At 47.3% G+C, this 12,727-nt stretch overlaps 1 protein-coding gene across 12 annotated transcripts in view; it reads right to left on the minus strand.

Moving 5' to 3' along the window:
* The window catches only part of cntrob (centrobin, centrosomal BRCA2 interacting protein), a 49,361-nt gene that overhangs the window by 34,105 nt on the left and 2,529 nt on the right, over positions 1-12,727 (minus strand). For all 12 annotated transcript variants that reach the window (XR_006310314.1, XR_006310313.1, XR_006310316.1 and 9 more), the window contains exons 2-5: positions 11,411-12,077; positions 7,925-8,009; positions 6,112-6,202; positions 2,341-2,527 (exon numbers count right to left, since the gene is read on the minus strand). Coding sequence is in view for 6 of the 12 variants with exons in the window: in XM_043683474.1 (XP_043539409.1) it covers positions 2,341-2,527; positions 6,112-6,202; positions 7,925-8,009; positions 11,411-12,052 (1,005 nt within the window). In the remaining 6 variants the exon portion in view is untranslated. The remainder of the gene's footprint in view (positions 1-2,340; positions 2,528-6,111; positions 6,203-7,924; positions 8,010-11,410; positions 12,078-12,727) is intronic.

Raw genomic sequence — 12,727 nt, forward strand, 5'->3', positions numbered from 1 at the left:
GTCACAGAAACTCCGATTTAAACATACCACCAAATGCCATATCAAATCAGCCCGAGACTGCTCTTGATTTGATCCCCAGGGCATTTTGCAGACTTGACAAAAAATCAATCTCAGCCCCCAAACTATGATCACGCGTACAAGAGTCCTCCACACACAGCAGATATCTTAAAGGCACATCGCTAATTTTAAACCCTCCACCCATAGATCCACGCCATCAGTTGTCTCATCATATCCTCACTAAAGACATCCTCTAAGCTGACATCTTTCAGTCAGGCTTTTGCTAATATTCCACACAGCTCAGGGACAGGCTCTATTTGCGGAGGCTTAGGACATTTCACTCCTCAAAGCAAGACACTATAGAGATGCATCTGGTTGTGGTCAGGAATTAGGAGGGATTCTGTTGGTGAGTTGCAGAGGAGGCTTTTGAAAAGTCTGAAGAGAAGTGGAAGAGCTGTTGCTTTCTTTCAAAGACTCATACAGCACAGAAACAGACCATTCCGCCCAGCCAGTCGGTGCCGACCATAATTCCAAACTAAACTAGTCTCACCTGAATTATCCTTAATCCAATTGTTTTGCTGAGATCACTTCAGAGAGTAATTAAGAGCCAATTACTTCGCTGTGGGTCTAGCGTCACACATAGGCCAGTCTGGGTAAGGATGGCAGATTTCATATCTTTAAAGGACTTTGCTGCAAAAGGGGTTTTGCAATAGTTACCATGGTCACCATAACTGAGACCGGCTTTACTGATGGAATTTAAATTCCATCAGCTGCTATGGGTTGGATTTGAACCGGTGTTGTGGCTGTACAGTATGCTGGTTAGGCCACTTTTGGAATACTACATTCAATTCTGGTCTCCCTGCAAAAGGAAGAATGTTAAACTTCAAAGGGTTCAGAAAAAATTTACAACGATGTTGCCGGGATTAGAGGGTTTGAGCTATAGGGAGAGGCTGAATAGACTGAGGCTATTTTCCCTACAGCATCGGAGGCTGAAGGATGACCTCACTTATAAAATGACGTTTATAAAATCATGAGGGACATGATTAGGGTAAATAGTCAAAGTCTTTGCCTCCAGGTAGGGGACTCCAAAACTAGAGGGCATAGGTTTAAAGTGAGAAGGGAAAGATTTAGAAGGGACCTGAGGGGCAACGCTTTCACAGAGAGGGTAACGCATTTATGGAATGAGCTGCCAGAGGTGGTGTTGGTGGCAGGTACAATAACAAATTTAAAAGGCATCTGGATGCGTACATGAATAGGAAAAGGTTTAAGAGAAAAATGGGCTAAATGCTGGCAAATGGGACTAGATTAATTTAGGACATCTGGTCGGCATGGAATCTGGAATTGAAAGCTGGTCTCAGTTATGGAGACCATGGTAACTATTGCAAAACCCCTTTTGCAGCAAAGTCCTTTTAGGATATGAAATCTGCCATCCTTACCCAGACTGGTCTATGTGTGACGCTAGACCCACAGCGAAGTAATTGGCTCTTAATTACTCTCTGAAGTGATATCACAAAACAATTGGATGAAGGATAATTCAGGATGGGCGAAAGCCTTGCTGCTGTGTCCACATATTATAAAAGAGCCTTCGGTTGTAGTACGGAGAGACGTAGGGATTCAGGTATATAATTCTTTGAGGTTTGCATTTCATGTAGACAGGGTAGTTAAAAGGACATTTACCACGCTTGTCTTCATTGCTCAGCCCTTTGAGTATAGGAGTTGTGATGTCATGTTGAGGTTGTACAGGACGCTGGTGAGGCCTCTTCTGGAACACTGTGTCCAGTTCTGGTCGCCCTGTTATAGGAAGATTATTATTAAGCTGGAAGGTTTGAGTTGTAAGGAGAAGCTGGATAGGCTGAGACCTTTTGCACTAGAGTGTAGGAGGTTGAGTAGTGAACTTAGAGGTTTATAAAATCATAAGGTGAACAGCCATGGTCTTTTTTCCTAGGGTAGTGGGGTCTAAAACTAAAGGGCTTAGGTTTAAGGTGAGAGGAAAAACATTTAAAAGGGACCCAAGGGGCAACTTTTTCACACAGAGGGTGGTCTGTGTCTGGAATAAGCTGTCAGAGGAGGTGCTGGAGACAGGTACAATTACAACGTCTGGATGGGTACATGAATAGGAAAGGTTTGGAGGGATATGGGCCAGGAGCAGGCAGGTGAGACTAGCTTAGTTTGGAATTATGGTCGGCATCGACTGGTTGGATAGAAGGGTCTGTTTCTGTGCTGTATGAGTCTTTGAAAGAAAGCAACAGCTCTTCTTGAGTGCTGTCCAACTCTATGACTATGTGTTCCCAGAGGCTCTGGAATATTAATCCTGTGGTATTACCAATAAACCACAATCCTTACTTTCCTCCTGGTGCGCTCTTTATCGAGGGTGTCCTTCAGAATCTGATTCTCATACAGGGAGGATTCAGCCACCAGTCCCTCTCCCGTACCCAGCCGCATCCGGGAATATCGAGGGAAGAGAGCAGCGTCATCCAATCCCAGGAGGGGTATGGGCGGGGAGACAGAAATCTCCTGGTATGGTTTGGCACTGAAACATAGAAAGCAAGTTAGAATCATAGGACACAACAGCACAGGAAGTAACCGCTCAGCCCCTTGTAACCTTGACATCCCTTTGCACTTCCACTCATCCCATCTGCTCCCTATGGCATTGCAAATCCATCTCCCTTTTGAAAGCCAGGGCTGAACCTGCCTCCACCACACGCACAGGTCATATTTCAGATCCTAACCGCTCACTGTATATAAAAAAAAAGGCTTTTCCTCACACCTTCTGTTGCCAGTTACTTGAACTCTGAGCCATCTCGTTCTCTTCTGTCAATGGGGACAGCTTCTCCCTCTCGACTCTGCCCAGACTCTCATGATTTTGAAAACCTCTATCAAAAGTCCTCTCAGCTTTCTCTTTTCCAATGATACCAGCCCCAGCTTCTCCAATCTATCCCCATTTCTGAAGACCCCCATTCCTGGAACCCATCTCAAAACCTTTACTGCGCCCTCAAAGATTTTCAAATCTTTTCATTCACAATGACTTAAAACACAATGTTAAAAATTACACAACACCAGGTTATAGTCCAACAGACTTACTTGGAAGCACTAACTTTCAGAGTGCTGGTCCTTTATCAGGTGGTTGTGGAGTCCACAATCACCTGATGAAGGAGCAGCGTTCTGAAATCTAGTGCTTCCAAATAAACCTGTTGGACTATAACCTGGTGCTGTGTGATTTTTAAACTTTGTATACCCCAGTCCAACACTGGCGTCTCCAAATCATTAAAACACAACATCAGTCAAAAGTTTGGAATTTTTAAAAAGCCTTTTTTTTTTATATAAAAGATATCCAGGATTTCATATTGAATGAATAAATCTCTAAAAAGCAGCAAAGGAATTAGCCTCCAGAAGGTGCTGGGAAGCAGCAATCTATCGGAATCACTGCTTCCCACGTGGCATTGGTAAGTCCATTGTCAAGTGTTTTTTTTACTCATGGTTTGACATACTGACCATCTTGTTGGGTCATTTCAGAGGGCAGTTAAGAGTCAACCTCAGAGCTATGGTTCTGGAGTCACGAGAAGGCCTGACGCAGTTACAGCAAATTACCAGCACCCAACGAACAGTAGTGAACTGAACACTTTGTTTTAAATGATCAATGATAGCTTCATGGTCACGATTATTGAAACAAGTATTTCCATTCCAGGCGTATTTAATGAGCTGAATTTAAATTCACAAGATATGCTAATGTATTGGGATTATTAAGCCAGGCCTCCACATTGCTTGTCTGGTAGTGTAACCAGTCTGTAGCATATCCACGGCAGCAATGAGCATACAACACGGGCAGTTGCTCAACTTGGTCTGGTCCTTTAAAGTCACTGTATAGTAAACAGTCTCAGGAGGTGCCCAGATCAGTGAGGGCTATTTTAGCCAGACAATTACATTGATTGTCAGCTCCTGATAGCCACCACGCCCACCCTGGCTCACAGGGAATAAACCACTTCCCCCAGACATCTGCCCAGTGGTGACCCTATTCTAACATTTTTAACTTCACATGAACCCAGAGCGTAAGGCGGGGAAGGGATGAGAGCTGAACTCGGGGATGGGTTGGCTTCAGTTGCTGAGGAGGCTAGGAAGTTGGGACTTTAGCCCGTGAACTGGTTTTTGGAAGGTTTGGGGGCGATGGGGGGAATGGGGGGTTGTTGAGTGGAAAGGGAGAGTTGAACATTGGGTGACAAGAGCAAACTTCCAACAAAATGAAGCAAATGCCTGACCTTACACAGCCTGCAGAAACAACTGAACTCAAAGAGCAGTCCATTAGGTCATACCCACCAACAAATCAAAGGTAAGTATTTCAAAAGTGGTCTTGCAGGTGTTAGCACTCAGTCCAAGCTCCATCACAGCTACTGCGGTTTCAGAACGAGCCACCTCAAATTTCTGTTGTGCAACTCTCACCGAGGGTCATGCTGCTCAGTATATGAAGTCCTGAATTAAACCCAGACAATCCAATTTCATTCATGCTTAGCTCAATGCTGCCACAGCGCACTCAGTGATAGCATTCCACCGTGATGAAGCTGTATAAGACTTTGTAACGGCCATAGCAGAAGTACTGTGTGCAGTTCCAGTCACTGCACTATGTGATTGCACTGGATGGGGTGCAGAGGAGGCTTACTCGGACGTTGCCCTGGGATGGAGCGTTTCAGTGATGAAGAGAGGCTGGATAAGTTTGCTTTGGAGCAGAGAAGGTTGTCGGGGGGGGGGGGAACACGTCATAAAATTCCTATAGTGTGATAGCAAGTCAGTCCCACCCCCACCACACCCCATCCCATCCCATCCCACCCCCGAAGAGCAGCCCTTCCAGACCTAACGCCCTACCCTATTCCTATAACCCTGCATCCTCCATGGCTAACCCACCTACACATCCCTGGATACTAATGGGGTAACTTACTATGGCCAATCCACCCTAATCTACACATTTTTGGATCGCGGGAGGAAACATGAGCACCCAGACGAAACTCATGCAGACACGAGGAGAATATGCAGACTCTACACAGGCAGTCACCCAATGATGGAATCAAACCCTGGTCCCTGTGCTAACCACTGAGTCATCATGCCGCCCTAATAGAGGTTTGTAAAATTTTGAGGGGCATGGACAGTGTGGAAATAAAGTTGCTACTCCCCTGAACTGAAGAGTCAATAACAAGGGCAGGCATAATCTTAAAGTGAAAGGTGGGAGGGTTAAAGGGGATCTGAGGAAAAGCTTTTTTACCCAGAGGGTGTTGAGTGTCTGGAATGCGCCTCCAGGGGACAAGATGAGATGGGAAACCTCAATCTTTAAAAAGCAGTTAGATGAGCACTTGGTGCGTCATAACATTCAAGGCTGTGGGCCTATTGGGGAAAAGTGGGACTAGTGAAGTTGGTTGTGTATTTTTGGCAGTAGACTTGACTGGTTGAAGGGCCTCTTCCACAATGTATATTTCCCTCGATTGATTCGATAGATCATGGGAGTCAACATCCCAGGTCAGAGTACCTCATCCAGGCGGATAATCCCCATTTCAGTCCTGAAGGGGGCTGGATAGGGATGGGTGGGTTCAACACTGTCTTGCATTCAGACGTCAAACCAACCAAAGTGCCTTCCTCTGCTGTTCTGGGCAAACGTGAAGAATTCCAGTGCTCTTTGGAGCATCCCACCTCGACATTCTGGTCAATTGCCATCCCACAACCTGTGACAACTGTGTGCTGCCGCTCGTGGAATCTTGCTCTGCACAAATCGATGACAGCAGCGACAGCTCTTTGTAAAGTACAATGTCAGCTGGCAATCTCTTTGCAACATCCTGAGGTTTCAAAAGACCCTTGAGAAAAGCAAATGCTCCTTGTCTGCAGCATCCAGTGCCCCTGGCTACTATCTTCGTTCCCTTGTCATTCAGTTCAGCTTCTCTTCTCAAAGACCCACCAAGAGGGAATGTGCAATCATGGGCATAAACATTCACTAGCCAAAGAGTCTTGGAGAGTAAATTGCATCATTATCCACTCATAATTTGCCCCTCTCCTGGTGTTGAAAAGAATTTATTCACAAAGCAAACCCTCCAAGTCTAACTGACTGAACCATTTGCTGATTCAAGTCTGCCCACTCACCTCAGTAAGGCACTGGTGCAGTCACTCTCGAAAGAATCGTCATCTCGCTGGTCATCAATCCCCTTCGACATCAGGGAACTGGGGCTTACGCCTGTGTGGGTGGGAGCAGAACAAAACCCGTCACCCCAGGCTTCACTTACAAACACAATTCCCCTTGGTATCTTCCCCCTTACTCACAGAATCATAGACCGATACAGTATGAATGCAAGCCATTCAGCCCATCGAGTCTACACTGATTCTCCAAAGAACATTCCACTCTATCCTTGTAACCCTTCCCCATGGATAACCCCACTGTGGGAAAAGATCTGCCACCCTGCCAACCCATAATAGGAAAGCAAACTTGGCCAAACTATACCAAAAACATCCAGAATGCCTCAGTAGGGACCAAGCAGGCTGACAAGTGAAACCAGACAGCACTCGCAGACAAGGGAATACACTTCCCAACACCCACTAACAATGCCAGATCAACACAGCTGTCCCAAAGTCCCGAGGGCAGTCTCATAACTCGGCAATACCAAAGCCACACAAAGAACAGGTCAGACAGAGAGGCACCATCAACAGCATTGCTACCAGGACAAGACAATGGAAGCACCTTTCAGAAGAGACATTAGCACCTACCTGCGAAGAGGACTAGAATCTCCTGACCCATTGATACTGTCAGGGTGTCGCATTGTAATGAGAATCACAACATTCATCTGATAACCATTTTCCAATTACCATCATTGTAACTAGATTACTCCATATCTTTCCCCATTTCTAATTAATCTTATTCATAAGATAATAAAACCTGGCTTCTTCCTCATCTTGAGGAAGAGAACCCTTGATCTACCTGCACAGACCGTCAGTTCTGTGTCAGCCCAGTCAATTTCTCTTTCAGCGATATCACTTGTAATAAACAGCTTGTCAATTTCACCCAATCTGATTTGTGTGGTCTCTGCTTTATTGGGGTAATTTCTCCAACACCCACCTAGCCTGCACATCCCTAGAGACTATGGGCAATTTCCCATGGCCAATCCACCGAACCAGCAGATCTCTGGACTGTGGGAGAAAACCCACGCAGACTGGGGAGAATGTGCAAACTCCACACAAGACAGTGTCCCAGGCACTGAGAGTCAGCAGTGCCAACCGCTAAGCCACTGTGCCGTCTGAATCAGGAACCATCACTGGCAAGGCTGAAGTTGGGGAGGATACTCCCCAAAGCCGAGAAGAGGGGATACTCCCAGTGCCAGTCTCAGCTGGTCCTAACACTTCTCATTCAACCTCACCACAGGGCATTGGTAAAATAACAGCCTGGTGGTATTATCGTTAGACAATTGATCAAGAGAACCAGGTAATGTTCTGGGGAGTCGGGTCAGAATCTTGCCATGCCGGATGGTGGAATTTGAATTCAATATTAAAAATCTTGAATTAAGAGTCTAATGACCATGACCACAAATCTATTGCTGATAGTCAAAAAATCACATATGGCTCACTCATGTCCTTCCGGGATGGAAACTGCTGTCCTTACCCAATCTGGGCAACACACAATTCCAACCTCACAGCGGTTGAATCTCAACTGCCCACTGGGTAATTAGGGATGTGCACTGAGTGCTGGCCTAGCCTCCAGCACCCAATACCCTGAAAGAAAAAAAGAAATCTGGCTGCTGCACTGAGGAGCTCTCCAATTGGCCACTTCCCCACCCAACCGTGAGACCGATTATGGGATGATATGGGGTAGAAAAGTCAACACTGGCAAGTGCTGTGCTGTGGCATTAACCCTGGCCCCATCCTTCCTTTTAATTTTCAGCCCGAGAGGCATTGACACTGTACTCACTGCAGGTGAGCTCCTGGGAGAGTTTCAACATGTTCTGCAGGTGGGACCGGACTGACTCCATCTCCGAGATGTGCCTGGATCCACCCTGCAGAGGAAAAATGAACAGGGTGAGGATGGGGAAGTTAACTATGGCATCACCCCTGGAGAGGTTAAGACATTGGTTCTAGCTATCCTGAAGACACAAGTACAAGCCCCATTCACTGCAGTTCGGCAGCCAGAACGAAACTAAATCAAATTTGACAATAGAAGATGCAGAAGCAGGAACAATGGAAATATCATAAGGCCATTTGGCCCCACAGACTGCCAATCTAGATCATGGCTGACCTTCGACCTCAACATCATTTTCCCACACTAGATCCCTTTGATGTCTTTAATATCTAGCAATCTACCAGTCTCTGGTTTGAACATGGCTAGGCAGAACAGTGCCAAAAGCATGGGTCTGATTCCCAAACCAGTTGAGGTTACCATGAAGACATCCCCTCCCCAATACTCTTGACCCACTCCAATTTGCCTATCAGACCAACAGATCCACAACAGATGTCATATCACTTGCCCTTCACTTCTCCCGAGAACATCTTGACACCAAGAATAGCTACATAAGAATCCTACTCACTGACCACAGTTCAGCCTTCAATGCTATTACTCCCTCGAGACTGATTACTAAACTTTGTGATCTCGGTCTAAGCCCCACTCTCTGCAATTAGATTCTCAGTTTCCTGATCCATAGGACATAATCAGTGAAGATTGGGGACAATATTTCATCATCACTAACACTGGAGCCCCCCAGGGGTGCGTACTCAGCCCCCTACTGTACTCACTGTATACCCATGACTGCGTCGCCAAATATCAGACTAATGCCATGTACAAGTTCGCTGATGACACGACTATAGTCGGTCAAATCTCAGATGGTGATGAAACAGACTACAGCCGGGAGGTGGAAGACCTGGAAAAATGATGCTCTGAGAACAACCTAACTCTCAATGCCAACAAAACCAAGGAACTCATTATTGACTTTTGGCAGGATGTTACTCATGCCCCCCTACACATTAACAGCACAAAGGTTGAACGAGTGGGGAGTGTCAAGCTCTGGAAGTGGTCCTCCACAACAAGCTTTCTTAGACTCTTCATGTGGACGCACTGGTTACAAAGGCCCAACAATGGCTCTTCTTCCTCAGACAGCTGAGAAAATTTGGCATGATGCCAAATACCCCTGCCAACTTTTATAGGTGAACCATTGAGAGCATTCTGTCTGGATGCATCACTACTTGGCATGGCAACTGTACCATTCAAGATCGGAGACGGTTACAGAGAGTGGTGAACTCGGCCCGGACAACCACAAAGGCCAACCTCCCATCTATAGAATCCATCTACCAGGCCCCGCTGTCAAGGAAAAGCCACCAGCATTCTCAAAGATCCATCCCACCCTGGCAACGTTTTTCTACAACCTCTACCATCGGGGAGAAGGTACAGAAGCCTGAAGGTACACGCACCAGCCGGTTTCGTAACAGTTTCTAATGTTGTTAGAATACTGAATGGACTCACAAACTCTTAATATTTGCTTGTACCTGTGTTTTGTTTTTGCCGCTGTTTACCTATTATTTATTATCTATGCTACTTAACTCTATGATCTGCCTGTATTGCTCACAAGACAGAGCTTTTCACTGTGTCTCAGTACACATGACAATCAATTCAATCTCACCTGAGACGTGGTGACCCTAGGTAAACCACTGATCATCTCTTGCTAATGACAGACAGTCATATGGTCTGGTGATAATCTCCTCAGCCCCCTAGGGTAGAGAACTTCAGCAATTCACAGCTCTCCGTCTGAAGACATTTCTCCACATCTCAGTCCCAAAGGGCCTGCTCCCTATTCTGAGACTGTGTCCCCCTGGTTCTATGCATTCCACCCTACCCTGGGCAGGAACTACAACAAACTTTGTTTGAACTGGCACCTTATGAACCAGCACTCTTGATAAACCTCCAAATTACTTAACTAAAAAAAAACTGTATGCACGATCCGCAAGTAGTCAGTTGAGGGTGGGAGTGAGAAAATTCTCGGCCAATAAGTTTGACTTAAGGCAAAGTTGCATTCTCATTAAGTGATCTATGCTGTAAATAAAGTATAACAGTGATGTATATACCCCCTGCATCACGTTGTTATTACTTAGTGAATGTTTTTACGTTGATTATACGGACCTTTTGATCAACCAGAACATTTGATGAACCAGCATGAAAAAAAGGGGTGGCACGGTGGCTCAGTGGTTAGCACTGCTGCCTCACAGCACCAGGGACCCTGGTTCGATTCCACCCTTGGGTGACTGTCTGTGTGGAGTTTGCACATTCTCCCCGTGTCTGCGTGGGTTTCCTCCGGGTGCTCTGGTTTCCTCCCACAGTCCAAAGATTAGGTTAGGTGAACTGGCGATAGTGTCCAGGGATGTGTAGGCTAGATGCATTAGTCAGGGGTAAATATAGGGTAGGGGAATGGGTCGGGGTGGGTTACTCTTCGGAGAGTCAGCGTGGACTAGTTGGGCCGATGGGCCTGTTTCCACACTGTAGGGATTCTAGTTCTAGCATACTCCTGGTCCCATAGGTAATGGTTAATAAAAACAATTTACTGTAGTACCCTTCCTGTTGAATCCTGCAAGAAATCTGTATACTCCCATGGGTTCACCCCTCATTCTTCTACACTCTAGCGAGTATAGGCTCAGTCTCCTCAATTTCTCCTCATAGGACAGTGCACTGCTCCAGGAATCAGCAAAGACTGAGCATGTAAATGTCGGCACTGTCAACAAAACTCGCTGATTGTTCCACTGAGGGAAGGACAAATGCTGCTTAACTTGATATGGACCGATAAATCCAACCCAGCAAGAAGGTGATTCTTAACCAGCCGTGGAGTTGCTAAGGATGGGATACCCTGTACGGACAACAAACAGCAGTCCTGGCAGCAAACTGCTACATACACCGTGCCCACCTAAACAAGAAATCGTTTACGTAGTACTCTTGGCCAGTAATGGGAAAGGGGCTGAGATGCACCCCTCAGCATTTTGTTTATTCTCCTCCTTTCTTGCAAGCGCAGAGTCCAGATGCACAAATCAAAACCAGCCAGACTGAAGATGAAAATAAAAGATCTTTGGGTAGAGGTGTCCTGAATAGAAAAGCACAGAAACAGGCCACTCAGCCCAACTGCTCTCTGCTGGTTCATGTCAGCCCCTTCCTACACCACCTTATCTCATCCCAGTAACACTTTCATTTGGGATATACACACACAAATACAGGTTTGGTATTCACCTCAACATCCCCCCACTACAGTATCTGGAGTGAGCGATGGTACAGGTGGCTGTGCTATAACACGCATTTCGTTAACGCGAATTTGCTGTAATGTGATTGACAAATTTGGGACACTGTTTCTAAAGTGCGAACTTTTAAAACGTGTGTTGGCCGTACATCACCAGCACTTTAAGTGTCATTTCTAAAACGCAGATTTACCTTTGTCCCGTCGCTACTTTCTGCCCTTTTGGAGAGTCGCTGGACCGCTTGCATGGCTGGTTCTTCTAGACCAGGGGGTACCATCGGACCAGGGGGTACCATCAGCCCAGGGGCCTTGTCGGAAAACTGGACAGACTTGGGTCGGTGGGAGGTGGTGGTTTCGTGGGTTCCCGGCCCTGCCACCTCATGCAGGTGGCCCAGCCCGGTCTGGCTGCTGGCAGTCAGCCTGAGCACAGGGTCAGGCTGCCAGGGAGGTCCTGAGCGCGCCAAATCAGTCCCACCTCCCCGCTGCAATGTCTCTCTGGAGCGAGAGGTGGGGGCACCTACGGAGGAGGAGGAAGGGGGAGAAGACGAGTGGGCAGCTCCCAGCGAGGAGTGCAGCCTGGCCGTCATCTCTGAGGAGGTGGTGGTGGCGACGAAGCTGGCATGGGGGCTGCTGGGCAGGGAGCGGGCCGCGACGGAGGCAGCGGAGAGTCCAATTCGGGACTCGTCGGCGGCCGAGGTGAGGCGCGGGCTGGGTGGGGCAGAGCTGGGGGCGGACGGTGGCAGGAACTCCACGTCGCTCATCAGATCCTCGGTTCGAATCGGGGAGTCCATTCGGCGGCGCTGCCCTCTTGGAACCAGGCGGGAATCCATCTGCATCGTACAGCAGCATCAGGATCCCAACCTGTGGCCAGAAACAGATTCCAACAATGACCGCGCACATTGAAGTTAAAAAAAACTAAATCTCTGCACACCAAGAGAACTCAAAGTCACTCAGTATCAGCAACCACTCTTCCCTCCCATCCCCCCCTCCTGTCTCCACAACACCAGCATTCACCCCTCACCACCATCCTCCCCTTAACTCCTCCTGTTTGCCTATGAGCTTCCTCAATTTCCCCCTCTATCACCTTCACCCTTCCCTCCACATCCTTGTCGCTCTAATATTACAAATATTTCTCCTTTTTCCCCTAGTAATCCACCACTCCCTTTTAAATACACACTGTGACTCGCCCCTACCTTTCACCCCATGTCACCATGCACCCTTCAAATTCTGCACCCCCTTTCCCTGACTCCCACCACCTTCCTCCTTGTTTCCCAAGCTTAGTTTGCTCTCCAGACCCCTCTCACCATATTCCCTCCTCCTTCCCATGCCCCCATATCACCTTCCATCTTTCCTCATTGTGTCATGCCAATAACCTCCCGAAACACACGCTCCGACCACCCCATCCCCGTTCCCTTCCTCCTTCCACCTCTCCCTCCTGGCACAGCTCCTTCTCTCGCCTCCTCAGACCTCACCCATTCCCCTCAACTCACCTCTCCCCTTCATCCTCCCTT

Source organism: Chiloscyllium plagiosum, chromosome 48 (assembly GCF_004010195.1).
Source record: "Chiloscyllium plagiosum isolate BGI_BamShark_2017 chromosome 48, ASM401019v2, whole genome shotgun sequence".
Taxonomy (NCBI): Eukaryota; Metazoa; Chordata; class Chondrichthyes; order Orectolobiformes; family Hemiscylliidae; genus Chiloscyllium; species Chiloscyllium plagiosum.